The 21564-nt window shown below is 47.2% G+C and overlaps 1 protein-coding gene across 3 annotated transcripts in view; it reads right to left on the reverse strand.

Moving 5' to 3' along the window:
- Nucleotides 1-3870: 3870 nt before the first annotated feature.
- Nucleotides 3871-21564, reverse strand: part of HK2 (hexokinase 2) — a 62201-nt gene continuing 44507 nt past the window's right edge. The window contains exons 8-18 of one of the 3 annotated variants that reach the window (XM_040458409.1): nucleotides 20755-20910; nucleotides 19222-19455; nucleotides 17936-18240; nucleotides 16449-16597; nucleotides 16098-16217; nucleotides 12240-12335; nucleotides 11686-11785; nucleotides 11405-11588; nucleotides 9999-10154; nucleotides 8533-8766; nucleotides 3871-6157 (exon numbers count right to left, since the gene is read on the reverse strand). In XM_040458409.1, the coding sequence (XP_040314343.1) occupies nucleotides 6013-6157; nucleotides 8533-8766; nucleotides 9999-10154; nucleotides 11405-11588; nucleotides 11686-11785; nucleotides 12240-12335; nucleotides 16098-16217; nucleotides 16449-16597; nucleotides 17936-18240; nucleotides 19222-19455; nucleotides 20755-20910 (1879 nt within the window). In that variant the 3' untranslated portion in view covers nucleotides 3871-6012. The remainder of the gene's footprint in view (nucleotides 6158-8532; nucleotides 8767-9998; nucleotides 10155-11404; nucleotides 11589-11685; nucleotides 11786-12239; nucleotides 12336-16097; nucleotides 16218-16448; nucleotides 16598-17935; nucleotides 18241-19221; nucleotides 19456-20754; nucleotides 20911-21564) is intronic. The other 2 variants (XM_040458411.1, XM_040458410.1) reach the window with 2 other exon arrangements.

The following is a 21564-nucleotide window of genomic DNA, read 5'->3' on the forward strand; positions in this document are numbered from 1 at the left end:
GGTTGACAAATTTACCAAGTAAAATTTAAAAGGACACTCAGTTAAATTTGAATTTCTGATAAGCAATAAATAATTACGTAGTAAGACATGCCCGTGCAATATTGGGGATAAAATACTGGGTGTCAGTTATTTATGTGACAGCCCCATCCCCAGAGGACATTTGGCAATGTCTGAGGACATTTTGGCACAACTGGGGAAGGGGTGCTACTGGCACCTGATGAGTGAAAGGCAGGAATGCTGCTAGCATCCTACAACGCACAGGACAGTCTTCACAACGAAGGATCATCCAGCCCCAAATGTCATAGTGCTGAGGCTGAGACACTCTGCGATAACCAGCCAGAAAATATAATGAAAATCAAGGACCATGTCCAGCAAGTATAAACTATCTGGGGATTAATTTCACAAAGAATTCACAAAACTACTATAGAGAAAACTTTGAAACTCTTAGAAAAGGCAGAAAAGATTCGATGAATACGCAGAGACATTCTATGCTCCTGTGAACGTGCAAAAAGGTCAGTTCCACTCTGAAAATCACTAAATTCATTGTAACCCTAATCAAACGTTGAGCCGAGTTTTCTTCAGAGATTTGATAAGCTTATTCTAAAATTTACGTGGAGGAATAAAGGACCATGACTAGCACAGTCGAGTCTGAAAAAGAAAAGAGGGAGAGACTGGTTTGCAAGATATTAAGACACGCTAGAAAGTCATGGTAGTAAAAAGTGTTACTGGCTCCAAAACAAACAAAAGAGATCGACGGGGCAGAAAGGAGCACTCAGAGACTGACCCTTGCAAACTTCATGCACTTCAGAAAAGCTGCCACAAATCAGTGGGGAAGGGCAGACAAACACTGAAAACCACATGAAAAACACATGAAAAACCAAACCCAAACAAAACTGGAACCCACCTGATACCACAGGGAAGATGGATGACCACAGGGTTTTTTTTTACATTAACCCTTTTAGGTAAAAAGTAAAACTATACATAAAATTAACAGAAGACAATGTTAGTGGGCTAAGGGTGAGAAAGGTCAGAAGTACCAGCCATACAGCAAAACGGATGGGTGGATTTGCTTACACCAAAAGAGAGGGACTCCTATCACCAAAGGATGCTGTGAACAAACATAGCATACTGGGAGAAGATATATGTAACACCTAAAGCAACAACAGACTAATATCTACATTAAACAAGGGACTCTGGTAAATCAGCAAAGAAAAAGAAAAAAAAAAAAAAAAACCCTGGGTAAAAAATCAGCAGAGAGGGGCGCCTGGGTGGCGCAGTCGGTTAAGCGTCCGACTTCAGCCAGGTCACGATCTCGCGGTCCGGGAGTTCGAGCCCCGCGTCAGGCTCTGGGCTGATGGCTCGGAGCCTGGAGCCTGTTTCCGATGCTGTGTCTCCCTCTCTCTCTGCCCCTCCCCCGTTCATGCTCTGTCTCTGTCTGTCCCATAAATAAATAAAAACGTTGAAAAAAAAATTTAAAAAAACCCAGCAGAGAATGAACAGGCAGTTAACTGAGAAAGACCATAAGATGCCAAGAAAGATATAAAGAGATGCTCACCCTTATCGTAGAGAAATGTAAATTAAAACAACCTTACAATCTCACTTTACATTCAGCACATTAATAAAAATTAGGAAGCTGGATAATGCCAAGGGTTGCGGGAGATTCGCTGTTGGGGGATTGGAGGCTGAGGCAGCCTTTCAGGAGAGGAGCCTGGCAATATGGGATCAGATTAAGCAAATGCACCACCTGTGATCCCGCTAGCCTGCTCCTGGGGATGTGCCCAAAGAGATCATCCAAAGATGATTAAGGGGACATGTGTAAAGATGATCCCCGCAGTGATGATTGTGCTGCCAGAGCGGGTCGAGCCACAAGCCCAGCACTGGGAGCCTGGGTGGGAAAACGGTGCATGCGCACATGGGAGGTGGTGCAGTAACTACCAGTAATGGATTAGCTGTATGCACAGCAGCATCTATGGGTCTTTAAAAGCGTGATGCCTAGTGGAAAGCAAAAAAAGACTTACAGCCAACATTTTTAAATTAAAAAGCATGCTCACAAAGCAACAGATGCTACATAAAGACACACAAGTAAGGTGCACATCAACACAATAACACGATCGCTGGTCATGAGTGGAGAATGGGAAAGAGAAATGAGGATAAAGGGGACTAAGTAGATTTTTTAAAAAGCTAAGTCCTTGCAAAGCCTAGAAAATAAATGCGCTGAACTGAGGAGGAGTATGAGTAATTTAGCCTTCTGCACCTGGGGCCTACAGAAAACAAAGCAGCAAAGAAAGAAAGAAAAAAAAGGTGCAATGGGCTTGACAGAAGCTGGAAAAGCTATTTCCCAGCTTCAAGCAACTTGGGTGCAGACTGTCCATTGTTTGAAGGAAACGGTTTTCCCGGGCGGCTGCGAGGGACCCCCTGGAGGAGAGGCGGGAGCTGGGCAGAGAAGCAGCGTGAGCACAGGGGTCGGGACTGCTGAGGTCTCCAAGTGGAGATGCCCAAATCCCAGAGGGGTGGAGGGCCAGCTGAGGGGGTGCTACAGCTGTTACCACAGAGGTGGAGGCCTCATTTGTGTCCACTGTCCAGCAAGGCAGAGGGGATATTCAGGTAACACATTAATCCTGTTGTAGATAATAATTTCCTAACAAAAACAGGATCATAATATATTGTTGTGTAACACACTTGCATCATGAAACGGCATGTTGTCAACATTTTCTATGATATTAAATACCCTTCTACAACACTGGCATGGTTTTATGGGGTCCATGCAAGTTACTTATTGCTCAGATCCAGGCCCCACCCTCCACTGGTCACAGTCTCCCTTTCCAGCTGGCTCCTTGCCGGGTTCAGCCAATGGAGACACTGCAAAAAAGTAGAAGATGGGAGGGAGAAGCCAGGGCATTTCTAACTGACTTCCTCCCTAGTCTGTGGTTCCAGCTCCTGTACCGCCGCCCGCCCCCCCCCCCCCCCCCCCCCCAGCTTTTGGACTTGGTCCAGCCAGTGGGATGGAAATGGATCTTTTGGACATTGCTAATCTCTGGTGGCTTCTCCATACTCTGGCTCCTCAGCTCTTTCATCACCTGTATAACCAACTGGAATAGATTGTCTTCCTGACCAGACCCTCACACAGGGTGGGCAGACCCATTGTATGGAGTGAACGTTTTTTTTTATTATAAATCATACAGTAGCCAATACCCTCGAAGTGAAATCTTGGTCTCTAACTATCCATTTCCTCTGCACAAATTTCTAGAAAATTACACAAAACATCCTTTTGTTGTATATTGCCTGTTTCCCCCTAAATGGTTGTACCAGTTAGCACTTGCAACAAGAGTGTATGGGATGCTTCCATAATTTCACTGTCAATCAGGCAGGGCCATGTCAGTGGGTGTCAGTGGGGTCTTGTGAGGAATGGATTGCCCAGGTCTGTATTTTGTTTACTGGAGAGAGAGGAAAGGTAAGGAGAGAATAGACGCGCATGTTTTTTAGATGTTCACGTAAGTAAGGGCTTTATATCCTGAATGTGAATCACATGCCTACAGAGACCAGCCACAGGCCCCTGAAGGCTCTGCTAATATCTCGGCCAAACTCCCTAAACAGTATTCTGCTGCACCAGTCATGGTTCTTCACCGATGCTTGAAAGTTATAGGCTCAAAAACGGCCTAGGAAAGGTCATCTATCTTCCAGTTCCATTGGAACGGAGTTTCTGAGAAGAGAAATATCTGGGGTCAAGACCAAGTCTTGGCCACATGCCTGTCAAGCAAGCACATACAGTCAAAATCAAGACACTCATTAATTACTCACACCAGTTAGAACATCCTCATATGCCCAACAGATGAGTACATTCTTCAAAATTCTCAGGAATCACACACTGAATATTTTGAAAAATGTTAAAATTTATTAATAGTTAACATCACATAGTTAATTCAACTAGTTCCTTATTATACATGACAACATCTTTACTAGACTGAGTGCTCAATAATTTGAGATTCACACATCCCGGTCAAAGATTGAGATTCACCATATTTACATCAGGCAAAGCAGCATCAGCAAGGAACTGTCACCTAACTGTGGGAACACAAACATTCAAAATGCATATTCCAGCATTCCTTTTTGGAAACCAACAACACATGTGTAATAGCCACACACACAGCTCTACCTTTAAAAAAGGTGCAATTTCATACACAGTGCCTAATTTTCAAGTTTAAAAGTTAAAAATCATCTCTACTTCTTGGGCATTCTTTAGTGATACACAAACTTAAACATTGTTCTCAGTACAAGTGTGAGAGATGTGCAAAAACTGGGTGCTACTGAGTCGTGTCTTTCCTTCCTTATTTTGATCCTTGATTCCTACTCAATAGTGTTATGGGGCCATTCCCTCTTTACCATGTAGTTGCAGTGTGTGTGGGTGCATATTTTAGGGAAGAAATGGGCTTTTGGACTCAGAATTAACTGCACTCCTGAAAAGTAAGAGTATACAAGATTTTATGCCACCCCACTCCCCCCAACCGCACCAACAGTTTGAAATAAATATTGTGTATAAAAACAGCTCAGCCTAGAGAAGCCCTTGGACGATGCCTCTCATAAAACATTTATGAAACAAACCGATTTTGCTAGGAGGGCACAAATCCACCAAAAGTGTTGTCCCTGAGGTTTTCTTTGTTTGATTGTTTCATTGTTCAGTTTTGGTTTGCTATTAACAGATACTTTTTTTTAAATGTTTTTGGTGGCTTCCTTTATCTTCTTGGAGAGCTTAAAAAATACTACTGACTGCCCTAAGAATGACAATTCCTAAGCAGTGAGTCTGTCTGAAATGATTCCTGTTTCCTTTGGTTAAGAGCCTGGGTAATATTGCCCCAGGAAGGTCTAGACAGAGCAGCCAGTCACTATGGTTTTTTTCAGTCCATAGACCCAGCTTCCCTCACTGTTCCCTGCCTTCCACGTTTCTGAGTCTGCAGGTTAAAAAGGAGCCGGGAAGGAGCTACTTGGCCATTCACTCACCTTGAAGAGGCTTCCCTTCTCTTCCCGCAGGCGAATGAGGTATTTCTAGTAACCTGTCAGTATCTTCACCTTCCATCCTGAAATTACGCTCATCTACTACAGAGGCCAAGTCTGAAGACACCCTGTGTATTTATACACATAACAAATTGACATATAAATACATTACATACAGCCCATCGTTACATACAGTGTCAAGATAAAGGAGCAGATGTACTTCATGAAGTAAATAAATTTCAAACATAAATTAAAATGAAAGTAGGGTTGTTTCCACTTCTGCAGGAAAAATTTTAAAAACAGACCAAAAAAGTCTCCCCATCCCCCCAAAGGTCCATTGCTCATGGATGACTCAGGAACCCACAAGGAGATAAGACAAGCCCACTTGCAGGATGTGTCAACTCATGGCTTTGATTTTGCTTGCTCAGATTCGGGATGCTTTAATTCCAGGAAGAGCATCGCTGGAACCCATCAGGCTTGAAAAGTGAGGTTAAAGAGGGGCCATCACATGGCTATCCATGGATTTCCCTCCATCGCTGCCTCTTCTCCCACCTCGCCACTTCTGCCTGTGGAGGATCAGGCTCAAGTTATTGGAGATCCCCACAGATCTCAGAGCAGAAACGACATCCACCTCCATACTGGGGAATGCTCTTTACCTAGAAATGTCACGTTCAGGGTCCATGGTGAAGCAACCGTATCTTTTCATTAGTGTCCCCATTCTGTCAGATTATACAGGGACATGGAATTTGGCCAGGGGGATTACTAAAGGTTAAAATTTGCCTTCTTAAGTTTTCAAAGAACCAATAGGAAGAGTTGTGACAAGTATGAACAAGTCCTTACTTCAAAACCTATTTATCTCAGGAGGGCTAAGTCTTGGGCGCTGAACTCTGCAGTGAGTACACATAGAGACAACACCCAGTCCGACGGGTCTTCCTCTGTCAGAGACAGACCCCTTGGGTTTTCTTATAATTTAAAGGAGGGAAGAGGGGGAACTCCAGGAAGTCCCTTCCAATTTCAGGGACTCTATCGCTGTCCAGCCTCACGGATGCGGCAGGCCACAGCAGTGATGAGAGCTGCCCCCTTCCCGCTGCCATCCTCTGACTCCAGGAAGGACACATCACATTTCGGAGCCAGGTCTTTCACCGTCTCATGCATGACTTTGGCAAAGCTGTAAACGTGGGGAGGAAGACACAGGAAAAAAAAACTTCCTTAGTCATGATTGATTTGTGTCCTCAGAGATGAGACCCTAAGAAGTTATGCTGGAAACCCAAGAATTATTAAGATGAGCAAGAGGACGACAGCTACCATGTATTAAACACTCTGTATTGTGTATCTGAAAACCAAGGCTTGTGAAGGCTGGCAACATGCCCAAATTCTATGTCATAGCAGGCAAGTGGGGAGCAGAGATCCTTGTAAGACAATCATCGGAGATTCTGGAAGCTGTGTTCTTGAAAGTAATCAGGGGCACCTGGGGGCTCAGTCGGTTAAGCATCCGACTTCGGCTCAGGTCATGATTTCGAGGTTCGTGAGCTCAAGCCCCGCATCGGGCTCCGTGCTGACAGCTTAGAGCCTGGAGCCTGCTTCGGATTCTGTGTGTGTGTCTCTCTCTGCCCCTCCCCCGCTCACATACTGTCTCTCTCCCTCCTTCAAAAAATAAACATTAAAAAGATTTTATATGCTAATTTGGGTGTAAATTTTTACAAATAAAAAATAAAATTAAAAAAATTAAAAACACAATAAATAAAAATAAATTTAAATTAAAAAAAAAAGTAATCAGTGGAAGAGAAGTTCAACAGTCATAGGCATCACAAGTATATCCTGCAGAAGGGCATATCTTGTCCCTAAATTCTGGAAGATAAAGCCCCATGCACTTGATACTTCATTTTCCAGGGGTATGGACTCACATCAGATCCACATGTAATCCAAAATGACACTAAAGATAAAAGGAGCAGGTTCATGGGTGGCTGTAGGCCCATTACGGTGATCACAGGGCCTTTCAATATGGGACTAGAGAAAGAGATGGTCACCATGTACCCCAACATAGCAGGGTCAGGAAGGCCTCCTCATCTATGAAGCAAGCCTCAGTGCCAGTGGCTTGGCTCCTGTCCCCCTCCCAACTCTCCTCTGGGACCAAGATTCCTACTCTTCAGTGACATTGACCATCAAGACAAGGGACGTGCGACCTCTCAAGTTTCCCTCTTTTAACTATCTGTGTAGTCTCTCAACTCCTCGATAAACAGTCATGCTGCGAGCAGGCAACATTTCAATAGAGGTGTCTCTCTTTCCTCACTCTGCCTCACCTACTGCCCAGACCAGGGTAACAGCTCTGTTCTTTTAACTTTGAGCTAAAAAGCTTGTAGGGGGGAGGGGCGGGGGGAAGGGATTGGGGTACTTCCTAAATTAAAAATGATTCATTCAAAACAAATGCAAATGAGTGAAGAAGGGAGAGGAACAATGGCTGATGAGAGAAGAAGAGAGATGGAGAAACAGGAAAAAGCGTAGAAAGAAAAGAAAATTCAGTGCTTCCACATTGGGGGAGTTTGAAGGACACGCTTTATAAAAAGGGCCAGACAGGGGAGGCTGGGTAGCTCAGTCAGTTGAACTATCCAGACTCTTGATTTCAGCTCAGGTCGTGATCCCAGGGTCCTGAGATCGAGCCCTGCCAAGAGCTCTACACTGAGTGCGGAGCCTGTTTTGAGATTCTCTCTCTCTCCCTCTGCCCCTCCCCCATGCTATGCGTGTGCATGCTCTCTCTCTCTCTCTCTCTCTCTCTCTCTCTCTCTCTCTAAAAAAAAAGAAAAATTTAAGGGCAAGACAGTAGATCCACTTTCAGCTTTGTGGTAACTACTCTGCCAGTGTAGAGTGAAAGCAGCCAGAGACAACATATACATGAGTGGGCATGGCTCATGTTTACAAAAACAGTCATGGCTATAATCTACCAGCCCCCACACCAAACTGCAGAAAATATCTCGCTCCAGAGTTCCCCTACATTTCCTAGAATGTTCACAGGAGCAGTGTTTGTAACAGACAAAATCTAGAAATAACCCAATATCCATTAGCAGAACAGTAAACTATAGTATACTCATTCAAAGGTATGCTACGCAGCCCTGAAAATTAATGAACTGCAATTGCATTCTTCCATGTGGATGCGTCTCAAAGCTATAAATGCTGTGTGGGGAAAGCCAGTCACAAAAGAGGAGATGCCACAGGACTCCCCTTATGGCAGGTTCAAAATTAAGTAAAACGGAACCATAGCGATGCATACACAGATAAGCAGGGAAAGGAAGCAAGGGACTAAGTCACCAGAGTACCTTCCCTGGCAGGGGACAGGGGCATAGCGCCTGAGTCTTCCAAGCTGGGTGGTAAAACACAGACCTACTTCTGGCTCTTAACCTTTAAAGTAAAGCATATATATTATAGACACTCATTTGGAATGTCAGGTGCTTTGCTATAAACTAAGAAGAGAGAGGAAGGAAGGAAAAGCAAGGAAAGAACAGATGGAGAAAGAAAGTTGGACAAGGAGAGTGGAGGTCAGGCACTCACTGAGGATGTAGCTTGTAGAGGGTCCCATCCACGCCTACTGTCACTTTGAGGGTGTCCAACCCACGGTTTTCTCGTATTTTGTCCACCACGGCGGCCATGCCCGCACCACAGAGCTGGGCCGCCCGCCGTGCCACCACTGTGCACACCTCTTTGACGATGATGCTGTCATCACAGGTGCTCTCGAGCCCCAGGTGGTGCAGGATGGCTCGGACCTGCAGCAGGGCTAGGCAGTCACTGGGGGGGCGGGGGGGGGGGGCAGACAGACAGGGAGTGGTCAGTCACATACACCAGGGGCTGATGGCCCACCCACCACTCCAGGGGACTGGTCATGTAGGAGCTCCCTGAGAGGTGGATCCTGTTCTTGAACTCAGTTCAGGAACCCATGCTCATCCCACTGGACCACGCGGAGCCCACCTGAGTGTGACGGGAACGTAAAGAAACGGGCTCCTATTCCAGTTTGCCCAGGCGAGGCGGGGCACTGCTACCATACAACTGGCACTCAAGACAAAAGGAAATTCACCATCTACGTATTCCACTCATTTGGAAAGAATACAGTGACAAGGCTTGTAGTTGGCATTTTCAGCTCTTTCTTATCCATTTTCTTGTTGCTGTTCACAGGTCAGCAGGACAAGCATCACCTGCCAGCAGAGATCCTGTTCTGTCTCTGCTCCCCCACCCGGGGTGGTCTGATAACTACTCGCGGCTCAGGAAACAAATGTATATACAATTGTAAGAAAATAAATATTATATAAAGGGAACTGTTTTAGAACCCTGGAATCAGCTTCCTGCACACAGACAGACATGCACACTAGAACATATTCTTTCTATTCACTGGTGCAGATGTCCTGGGGCCCCACTCATGCCAGTCATCCAGTTCCTGTTTTCCCATACACCTGACAGTAATGCATAGCATTAATTATTAAAGGGCTCCAAAATTCACTATGGTAATTTGGAACGGTCTTTGCTTCCATTAGACTGGAGGAGGGGGGTTTTGCTTTAATGAGCCACCACATGGCCTGCTTTCTTCTGCATTGCCATTGCCTGGCATGCCAATCTTCACTCGATCCTGGCTGCCTTATTACCACAGCAGCAGTTAAGAAGCACCCTCCCGCCAGGTGCAAGCACTTTAGCTTCCTTTGTGCATTCCAGTTTATATCCTATGAGTAGGTATCTTTCTACCTTTGATAGTTGATCTAAAACCCACCCACATTACTTTGCATGGGGGGAGGGGAGGTGCCTTGTGCCAGCTCAGCAGGATTTTTCATGAGAATGTTATATATTTGCCCTTAAAATGCCAACTATCCATAACTTTAAATAAACACTATAGACAACAAATGTGTTTGCTACTAAACTGACGTTTATGTAAGCCGTGCCCCGACCTTACTTGAGCTACGGAAATCCTTCAGCTTGTCTGTCCATGAGAAGGAGGATACGGTCCCACCCTACCCCGGGCCCTAAATTCTCACCTCTCAATCTGAGACAGGAACTTGGTTTCAAAGATTCCTCTTGTCTTGAGTCGTTCTGAGATGCGGCCACGGAAGAGCAGCCCACGCTTGGTGAAATCGATGAGGATGTTACGGACAATCTCGCCCAAATACATGCCACTGATCATTTTCTCAAACCTGCAATGCAGATAATGTGCATGGAGGTTAAGCAGGAAGGTGAGATGCCCAGCACATTAGAAAGTAGAGGGCATGCAGGTTCCCCCTGGTGGGAAAGGAAGTGCTATTTGATTCACTTGGGCAGGCTTCCTGGTATCTGCATACATTGACCCACAGCCTTCGGCAAAACTGACTACAGTGCCTGAGGCCCATGGGGTTCCCTGGGATCATCTCCATCTTCTGGGCTCATCTCCCTTCTGGTGCTTACTCCCAACTCCAAGAAGGAAAACACACTCAAACCCCATCTCCAAGAAAACGGCAGGATGCTGAGTCTTAATCCTTAACTTCATCAGACATTCAGCATGTTTTCTCTCCAAACTAATCATTATCACTTTACTTGAGTGCCAACTGGAGAAGCCCTGTCTTGGCCACCAGAATTGATGTGACAGCTCGGTGGCTTGAGGGCCTTTTGGCCCTCAATAGTGCCTTTAAAAAAGCTGAGGCCCCCAGTTGCAACCAAGACCCCCATCCCCACTCCATCTTGTCCCACCCTTTCTTTCATTAATGACACTTATATGGCCCCTAGAGGCATTTTCGTCTGTGACTTGTACTCTTGACCAAAGTATATTCTGCAGAACTATGGTCCCTGATTAATCCAATTAGGAAACACTACACACAACATCTTCCCAATGGGAAGTGTGCTCGCAGATCAGAGCACCTCCCCATCATGCTTTGTGAGGCTAGGGCTGGCCCTTGTCCAGTCCTGACTATAGAGGATGTTACATAATGAATGGATGAGGAGGAAGAGACTCCTGTTTGCTTCCTGTTCCTCTCTGTTACACCAGCTTCTTTACCCTACTATCAGCAGATGACTCAACTGTCTTTCCTCACAGTCCCAGACCTAGGTTTTAACACCATCCCTTCCTGTTCTCACAGGCAGTGGTAAGAAGGCTGCCTCTGACATTTCCTAGTTCTGTGTTCCTCAGTATCCCCTTTACATCTTTTCATCCTTCTAAAACCTGTGTCACCAGTTCCCTTTAAGAAATGCTCCTCAAAACACAACTGTTGTTTTCCCAACTGGATTTTGAAGGTGTCATAGTCCAAGCGGTAGTACTTCCCGGATGTTATTTGAAAACCCTTGCCAAGGAAATTTCTTCTATTGACGTCTCAGAAACAGGTGTCCTGGGACTTGCTGTTGCAGAGGATCTGACCACTTGCTACAGTGCAGTTGGGGTACATGTACCAGGACTCGCAGGCATTGGGGTACCTACCTCTGTTTGCCAGGGTTGAGAGAAAGCTCATCCACAGCCACATCAAATTCCGTGCGGAAGTCGTCCAGGCACCCGTTGTCCCCGAAGGCCCCCCACTCCATGTTGACACACATCCGGCCCTCCTCCCCTTCCACCAGCTCCACGTTCCGCATCTCCTCCATGTAGCAGGCGTTGCTGCCCGTGCCTGCCAATCACAAACACGTCAGGGCCTCACTCTGCACCGTCCCCACACCCGTCTGAGGCCATGGGTCACAGCGCAGGAAGGACTGCTGGGGCTTTACCAACAATGAGGCCGATTTCACAGTGAGGGTCTTCATAGCCACAGGTCATCATCGTCCCAACTGTGTCATTCACCACGGCAACCACATCCAGGTCAAACTCCTGAGAGGGCAAAAGCAGATCCCCAGTCCACCAAAGAACCACAACATGTTCTTTCAGACCCTTGCAAGGGAGACTGATATGTATAGAAAGTGTATTTGATACAGCCTGGCTCATTCTCACTTTTTGTTCAAATGTCACCTCCTCAGAGACCTTCCCCGGTTGTGCTATTTAGGAGGGCCCTTCTCCAGCCCACTCACTCTGTCCTCACCTGACTTCATGTCTCTTCACAGCTCTAAGGCACCTGACATTAGCTCATGGGTTTGTTTATAGTACCAGAGTTTGTTGTGGTCATTCCTGAAGCCCCAGTGCCAAGAGCAGGGCTCGACACGCAGCGGACACTCGGTCACCACCAAAGGACCACGCTAATTCTCCCCCTAACCCAGGCAACCACACCCAACACTTCCCCACTTTTCGAACACGGGTCATTCTGGGCCTCGTGGCATGCCTCTCCCACCTCTCGCCGGTGAATGGCTTCCTTCAGCAGGGTGACCACATCCTCTCCCTCGCAGCCCGATGCCTTGAAGCCTTTAGTCCACTTGAGGAGGATGCTCTAAAAGTCACATAAGAGCACAGATGAGGACAGCAGAGGAGGGTTCCTGTGTCATTCCTGGGGCCCGGCTGTGCCTCTCGTTCTCAACCTCACCAGGTAGTACAGATTCCCTTTAATGACCAATCATCCCTCTCACAAATGATTGCATACCCCCTATGCGTGTGTTCCATTGTTTAATCCTCACAGCAAACTGGTGACATAGTTATCATTATTGTGCCCATTTTCTAGGTAACTGTGGCTCTGGAGTAACTTGCCCAAGGCCTGAAGCTTAGGGGAAAGGAGCGGGACTCACCCCCAGGCCAGCTGACTCCATGGGCCCCTAAGTACCACATCACTGTCCCTGCAGGGAGCTAAGTTCTATACAAGTGTTTCTTTTGCTGGGAAAAGCAGTTTGCTCTGCCCTGTCCTATATTCACATCAGAAGGGTCAGAGTCTGTCCCTTCATTGTCAAATTCCAGGATGGTGTGAACAAGTGCCCTGCTTGGGTGACAGTTGGGTGACAGCTAGGCTTCACGTCATCCCAGTGAGGGAAGCACTCTAGGCTCTTCAGAGTCACCCATAAGCCACTCGTCTTTAATGTGGCCGTCTGTCGTGTCACAGGGCCCCCTGGGGAATACACACATGGAGATTTTACATATGGGAAAAGTGTTTCGGTTATTGTCCCCTGGTTTCCTCTTTGCTGCTGGAACCCATCGGAAAACAGCATCAAGAACTATTGGGCCACCTCCCTGCAAGGCCAGAATCCATAAATGGACTGTGTGCTCACTACCCACCCTCTTTCATGGTTTCTCCAGGCCTTGCTCAGCCTCACCCCTGCTTGGCATTTCATGGCCCAGGAGTTTAGAGTCACAAATCAACCTGGATGTGTCATGCTGTGTTCAGATCCCAGGAGATTTGGAAAAATAAGATAGGATCCCAGCAGTGTCCTGGCTTACATACCTACATCCAAACAACTGTGTGCTCATCTCTAGCTGTCTTGCCTACAAATTAGCTTCACATCTCTAATGAAATTTTATATTTAGCACTTTCAAGTTTACAGAATGATCAAATAACATTATTTCAGGTGGTCCTTAATAATAAGACACGCAGAGAGGTCCGTGAAGCTGGGGAGACTTGCCCAGGGCCACGAGGTGGTCAAGGCAGCTTGGGGCTTCTGGGCCTCAGCACCTGCTGATTTTCCACTCAATAAGACAATCTTACCAGAGCAGATCCCGGCTCACAGACCGATTGAACAACAGAGAGAACGCAGCCTCTGTTTGATCTGCTCTTAATTTTCACAGTGCTAGATGGAACACGTACTCCCTACAGAAACTTAGAACGTAAAGAATGAAATCTAACACAATGACCTGGAATCTTACCATGCAGGTAGAAACAGTGAATATGTTGTTGGGTTACCTGATAAACTCTTAAAGATAGATACATGCTGGCATGAAAAGTAAGGCATGTCTATTTAAAAATATTTCAGCAGGAAAATCCTAGAAGCAAACACACTGGAGTCCTATGTTCTCATCTTCTGATGATGAAGGTATTTTTTGTGGGTTTCTATACTATAGAGATTATCTTTTTCTTAAAAACATTTTTGTTAGTCTTACCACCAGTTTTTTCCCACATCATTGAAATTTCTTCCAAAAACATTCGTTGCTGATACCCGGCAGTGAATGGCTCAGAACTTATTAACTATTTCCCAACTGTTGAACAATTGGGTTAGTTTCTAATGTTTTCATTATAATAAGCAATGTTTCATTAAGAAACATGTAAGTATTTATCTGCACGTTTGGTAATTCCCTTTGGTAAACTGATGTAAATGGAGAAGCCTTTGAAAACCCGGTGCATTGACACTGAGAAACATAATGTGAAAAGACAAAGGAATCAGAAAAACTGGGGAGAGGGAATTGGTATAAGCTTCCAGTGACAGGGTAAGTGAGTACTCAGGATGGGATGAACATCATGATGGCAACAGCAAGCACTGCCATAGGGTATATTAGAAAGTTAAGAGTAAATCCTAAGAGTTCTCATCACAAGGAAAACTAACCACTTTTATTCTTTTTCTTTTTTTGTATCTGTAGGAGATGACAGATGTAAACTTATTTGTGGTGATCATTTCACAACATAGGTAAGTCAAATCACTGTGCTGTACACCTTAAACTTATACAGTGTGCATGTTAATATCTCAATAAAACTGGAAAGGAACAGAAAAGTGAAAAGCAACACTGCACCCCTAACACTGGACAAATGGTGACACATGTTGGGAAATACTGGATTAGGCAAGGGTTTTTATTGCACGACATCCTAAAACCTTCACTGTACTGGTGCACATGAATTTAACTCAGAGGGGAGGAAGAGGAAGCATTTACAAAACTCAGCTGAGCAACAGGAGGGTTGCTATTCCGGGGATCCTGTGGGAAATGCTGGCCTTTCTTCCCTACTGGACCAACCTCCCTGCACCTGTGACATTTCCCACCTACGTGCCCTCCTCCACACTGCCAGGCCTGCCTGCCTTTCTTCCCCATCAACTCATGCTTTGGACTTGGAAGATGATCCAAGTATTTTTTTTTTTTTTTAATTTTTTTTTAACGTTTATTTATTTTTGAGACAGAGAGAGACAGAGCATGAACGGGGGAGGGTCAGAGAGGGAGGGAGACACAGAATCTGAAACAGGCTCCGGGCTCTGAGCTGTCAGCACAGGGGCCCGATGCGGGGCTCGAACTCACGGACCGCGAGATCGTGACCTGAGCCGAAGTCGGCCGCTTAACCGACTGAGCCACCCAGGCGCCCCTATAATCCAAGTATTTTTCATGCCTTCCAGATATGTGCTCGGGTAACATCACACTGCGCATCCTCGGGGCCTCGGAACCCCATCAGCACCACGTTCCAAACAGCAGCTCATGCCTTCCTGAGCTTGCTTACATCACAGTTTGTTTGTAAGCACCTCAAGTAGGAATCATGCCTTTTGTACCCTGGCCACTCTGTCTACCACATACTGACCAGTTGTGAATATGCATGTGAGCTTCTAGAAGACCAATGGAGACAGAGGAACAACTGCTTAGACAACAGTATTCTGACATCTAATATGCTGATAATCAATGCAGAATAAGCCCAAACATGACCTACTCAGCTCTCCTACATTCTCAACACACCATGTCCGGGATATGTGAGAGCACCAGCTCTTTGCCCACCTGCTTCATTCCTGCATGGCAAGTTGAAAGGGAATGAAAAGCAAAGCTAAGACTAGAGAAGCACCAGAGCATCTAAACAACAGAAGATTAATGAAAATGTCCCAAGCCCAAAACAGGCCTCAGGAGCAGGTGAGCATCACTGAAAACATGGCTTTGGGTATCGGGAAACCAGAATTCAAATCTTGTCTTGGCTATTCCCAAGCCTTCTGATCTGAAGCAAGATACTTGGCATCTCTATAGACTTTGTTTTCCTTTCTGCAAAATGAGCATATGAACACCTATCTTACACAGTTGCTGTGAGCGTTAAGATAATGCACATAGGCAGCCTAGCACAGTGCCTGGCAGATAGTACTTTAAAAATGTTCGTTGCTAATATTTGGTCAGCATCATCATCATCCCTAAGATTGTTACCTACTTTACCTCTACCAGTTCCAACTGAATCATTCCCATCAACAGGCCCCTCATCCTAACTGCTTACTCATGCCCTTCTTTTCCTCCTCTCAGCTCAACTTTCTGCCCCGCTCCAAACTCTGGCTGGTGGAGAGTCCATAAAGCCCACAGGCAAGCCCTCTGGGAAGGCGGTTACCTCATCCAGGCTGTTCTGCTGGCAGGGGAAGGAGAAGGTGAAACCCAGAGGCAGGGACACGCCCTTCATGCCCATGTACTCAAGGAAGTCGGCGATGCACTGGACGATGTGGTCAAAGAGCTGCAGGGAGAAGACAGGCTCTGAGGGAGGGGCCCTGGCCAGGGCAGGCTGCCCCCAGCAGCTCCTCTCAGGAGAAATGCAAGCTCAGGCACTAACATGAGTGAAGACAAGGCCAGGGCCCTGGCCCACCTAGCCTTCCCTGGGACCATGGCTGAGCAGAGAAAGCACTGTCCTCCAGGGTGAAAAGTGAACGTCTGCTGGGGTCCCCTCCCAGAAGCCACCTTGACTCACCTCATCCCCTGTGCCATGCATGACCTCCTGTGGGATAGAGTAGATCTTGTTGTGCATCTCCACTCCGCGCCTCTTCCCATTCCTCACACGCACCAGCAGGACCCGGAAATTGGTACCCCCAAGGTCCAAGGCCAGGAAGTCACCTTTCTCTGCAAAATAAACCCGGGAAGATGACGCACTGGGGCACAGCAGAGGGTGACAGTCTAAAGCACTTTCCCCTAATGGGGAGCTCTCCTGGCAGCCCCTCAACACCCTCAGGGATGATGGACTGTGTGCTCCACCTAACAGGAAAGAAAAGTAAGACCCCTGAGGGCCAGAGCCGTGCTGTCTCCTTAGCGGTCCTCAGATGAGTTCAGGTGGGTCCCAGAGGTCACAATGAGCTCTGCAGGAAACCAGAAATTGTGATACAGTATACTCAAAAATATCTAAACATGTCATTTGTGCTAAATCAAAGGCCACCTTATGTTAGCTTCTAGAATAGAGTAAAAAATAGCAGAGTTCAACTCTTTAAAGGAAATTGAAGGGAAATCTTTTCACATGAGAAAACCCTCCTTTGTTGGGCAATCATAAGGTGCTACGTGCCTCAAACATACTCCTCACGCAGCCCTCAGGCAGCCATGAGAAAGAGGCACTGCATTTCCCTCTGATGGAGGAGGGAGACCTGGCTGACCTAGGCTGAGTCACTCACTCAGGCCCACAGAGCCAGAAGAGGGTAGAGCAGGGACCAAGGCCCAGTCTTGGCCCAACTGCTACGCTGGCTTACTCAACGTCAGTTCTCTCCGAATTGGGAAAAGATCTCCATTTCTTAATTTGTAAGACCTAAACCACAGGTCAGCAATCTTTTTCTACAAAGGGTTGGGCAGTAAACATTTCAGGTCTTGTGAGCCACAGTCCCTGCTGCAACCACACAACTTTGTCATGGTGGTGCAGAGCAGCCATAAATAATATGTGGACAAATGGGCATGGCTGTGTATTAGGAAAACTTTATTTAAAAAAATAGGCAGTGGGCCAGATGTAGCTCATGGGTGTTAGTTTGCCAACTCCTGACCTAGGATTTATAAGAACTGGCCCTGGAACCAAAAACTCCTGGGTTTGAATCCCAGCTCTGCCATTTTCTAGCTGTGTGAACTTGGGCAGTTTTCTTAATTTTTCAGTGTCTCAGTTTTGTGCCAAGCATATTAGTTTGTTAACAAAATTAATTACTAATTGCTGTTAACAGTTAAAAATTAAGTTTATATGTGTAAAGTGCTTACAGAAGTGTCTGACACATAGTAAGCATTCAGTAAGTGTTTATCATTATTACTATTCAGTTTGTAGCAGGGGAATGCCTTGCCTGAGCTTACTGAACACTAGAATTGCCTAGTGCTAGAGCTGAAAAAACATGTTCTGGTCCAAATATCCAAAGCCATGGCTAAGGGAGTCCTCCTGGGCATCAACACCATGAAACAGGCCCAGCACCGCGAGCCGGGAGGCAGCCTGCCGCATACCTGTGCCATCAGGGGTGGCACACACGTAGGTGGGCAGCATCTTGACGGGGGCAATGGTGTGGGTCTCCTTGCTCAGACCTCGCTCCATTTCTACCTTCATCCTCTTCTTAACCTCTAGCAGCTGCTCACGGTTCAGCTTCAGAGACTCCAGGGTATTCTGGCGGGCTCTGTGTTGGTCAGCCAGCCGGTAGGCCACTGCCGTCACCATGGCTGCCCCCTTGCCACTGCCATCCTCGGAACGCAGGAAACGGACGTCGCAGTCGGGCACCAGGCGCCGAACCGTCTTGTGAAGACGCTTGGCGAAACTGCAGTCACCAAAACAGGGTAAGACATGGGTGTCCGCGGTTAGGGTCAATGGTGCAAAGGGCTCACCGCCTCAGCTCAAAGGCCGGGAGGCACCTGCAGGAGCAGATGTCACCCTGATCATCCTCTCCCCACTCTCCCAAGTCAGGGTCATCACCGTGTTAATTAAAGCTCAGCTATGCAACTGTGACCGCCCTTGCTGGGTGAAGGGAAGGACTGTTGTAGGAAGTCACTACCCACTGCACACAATCACAGTAAGTAATGTAGTAAGACCCTGTATCTCAGGCCGAACCCTTCTGAATCAGAATCTGCCTCTTAACAAGATCCTCAGGTGATTCATGTGCACTAGACTAGAAAACCAGGGAATGCTAGGCCTGAGACCTTCTGCATCAACCATTCAGTTAATGAAGGCCCGTTGACCTGGCGCTCCTATTAGATAAAAATGATTAGATAATGAGTAAGTACAATAGAGAGATGGCCAGGTCCCAACTGAAATTTGAATATCTTGGACCCAAGGGATCCAAACATGGAGGGAAGGGCAGGATGAATTCAATACCCAGATCAGCCAGAGAGGCTGAACTAGGGTGTCCCCTGGCAGAAGACACAGTACCTGCAGAGCCCACCCAGAATCATGACAGAGTCAAAGAAACAAGTACAGAGAAACCCTAACTCCTAAACAGGAGGGTGGCAGAAAGAGCACTCCCCCTCCCCCGCCCCCCACCGCCAGCCAGGGGGGCCCTGGATAGAGCTGCAGTCATCCTTCAGAGATGGCTTGAACCCCTGCCAGGGACACACCTTCCTGATCCTCACATGCCCAGCTGGGAGCTAATTCTACAGAGCTCCTCAACTCCGCGTCCCTCCCCACTGTGCCAGAACGCAAACCAGAGTTGGCTGGGCAGTCACTAGGGTCTCTCTCAGGCCTGTCAGTGGTCTCCAAGTGCTCTGGGGGCCCTGTCACTATGGGTCCCAGCACGCTGACTCACTGAGGGTGCTTCTTGTAGACAGAACCATCAACCCCAATGGTGGAGCGCAGCCTCTCCTCGCCCTTGTTCTCCTTGATGCGCCGCAGCACGGCTGCCAGGGTGGCTGCACACAGGCTGGCTGAGCGTGTGGACACAATCTGGCACACCCGGTGAGTGGCCACGCAGTCCTCCTGCGTCGGGTCTATGCCCAGCCGCACTAGCACCTCACGGGCCTTCCGGATGCCGTCCTTCTCCCTAGGAAACAGAAGGACAGTGTGTGGGCCTGTGTCCAACCCACTGTGGCCAGGGGGAGGGGGTATGTCAGCTGACAAGGAAACCGTTCATCTCCAGCCAATACCATCTCCCAGTGAGGATAGAGAAAGGGGAAAACACAACAGAGCCAACATGAGGCTCATCTCACACACACACATACATACACACACACACACACACACACACACACACACACACACACACACACCACACTGCTCAAGTGCCCCTTTTTCCCACTGAGAAAAACTAATATTTTTTATTTTTTATGGGTACATGATGTAAGGACAAGGCCTTGCTCTCATGGCTTCACACATCAAGGGGTGTGTGTGTGTGTGTGTGTGTGTGTGTGTGTGTGTGTGTGTGAGAGTGCATGCTGTGTTTGCTTACCTAGGGGTAGACGGAACAGTGTCCCGTGGTGGACCCCACCCCATTTTCTCTCTGTGAAGCAGCCAGCTCATTGCCTTTCATGAGGGAGCAGGCACTGCTCTAATCTATGCGAGAGACTGTGCTAGAGTCTGCTGTAGTGAGCTTAGCACTCTCCTCAGGGGAACTAAGTGCCTCACCAGTATACACCCTTCCATCCCCTCAGGGCTTATAACAAGCAGGCACAATCCGCTCAAGAGTTTCCATCTGAAGGTATAGGAAACTGTTTCACTTCTCCCTTTAGCACCCAAATCCCCACCTCTCCATCATTTGGTCCCTGAAACGACAGGGCCAGCTCAAGCAACAAGTGGAAGTCTCTAGAACAGGAAAGTAGACCCAACTCTTTGGATACTGTTAACTGAAAAAACAAAAATCAGGCCACCCTCACTCCCAGCCATGTCGCTCTGGGAAATGCAGGCCTCAGATCTACCTATTGGAACTAAGTGGGTAAATTTTAGAGCAGGGCTCTAAACAGGGACCTCTCCTTCTGTTATGAAGAAGGTGTCAAGAGAGAGCCTTTTTGGAGAATCACCAACAGAGAAATAAATGTCAGAGCTTCTGAAGGGAAAGAAAGTAGATGCATAGGAGTCATCAGGGGGCTCCCTGGGAGCCTCCAGCATTCAGCCCGGCCCGACCCCCACCCATGCAACACCATGAGCCACTTAGGTAGTGCACAAGAGTGGAGACTATCTGGAAAGTGAAGTCAGGCTACAGGCCCGCCATGGCCCATGTTGAGCAAGGCCTTCCTGCTGTCCAAATCTGAAGGGTCAAGGGTCAGTGCCCCTTCCTCATTCCCCAACAGCCTGTCCACTCTTCTGGGGATCCAGTGAACAGAGAGAGAAGGACCAGGAAGCTTACCCTTCAATATCTGAAACGTCTTTGGTCTCAAAGTGGCCAGTGGCGAGGAGCCCTGGGCTGAGCTTCCCCCCAAAAAGCAGCTCCTCCTTGGCCATCTTCACCAGGATAAGTCTCACCAGTTCACCCATATACATCCCACTGATCATCTTCTCAAATCTGCAGGGAGATACAGACCAAACAATAAGTACATGTAAGCGGAGGCACAATGACATGTTAACTTGATGGCGCTGCTAGGAGTAAGATGTGCAGACAGGTGACAGCTCAGGGGAGGCTGCAGGATCAGGGACGTCTGGGCCATCTCTGTAGGCCAAGGGGGCCTTGAACTATGGAGAAAAAAGGCCTTTAGCAGCCAAACTAAACATCCAGGGGATGTGCAACATATTCTGGGACAGCCTGAATTTTAAATAAAGTAAGTTACATACAGTAAAAGTGACTTTACATTTTTTTTTTCTCTAGCCAGGAAATACTTTTCTAAGATGAAACTTTGTATAGAACCTCAATATTTATATACAAGAGGAAAAAAAGGTCAATAGATTAAATCAGGAGTGCAGGCCCAGCAACTCAACGTCTCATACTGTCCTCCTTTTGCAAGATCCTTTGTGGATTTCTGGAAAACAACCCACAACCCCAGGGGTGGGGTGATGGGCAGGTTGAGCCAGATTAGGAGCTTTAAATGTCAGATGGTCTGGGAATCTGGGAGTGGGACATTTTGGAAGTCTCTGAGCAGGGAGGGGACCAGATAAACGCATGTTTTAGAAAGGCAGAGGCCCGCCCCCAAGCAATCGGCTAACTTATTTTTTCAACACTAGG

The sequence above is a fragment of the Herpailurus yagouaroundi genome, unplaced genomic scaffold (genome assembly GCF_014898765.1).
Source record: "Herpailurus yagouaroundi ecotype Mexico unplaced genomic scaffold, PumYag 221, whole genome shotgun sequence".
Lineage (NCBI taxonomy): Eukaryota > Metazoa > Chordata > Mammalia > Carnivora > Felidae > Herpailurus > Herpailurus yagouaroundi.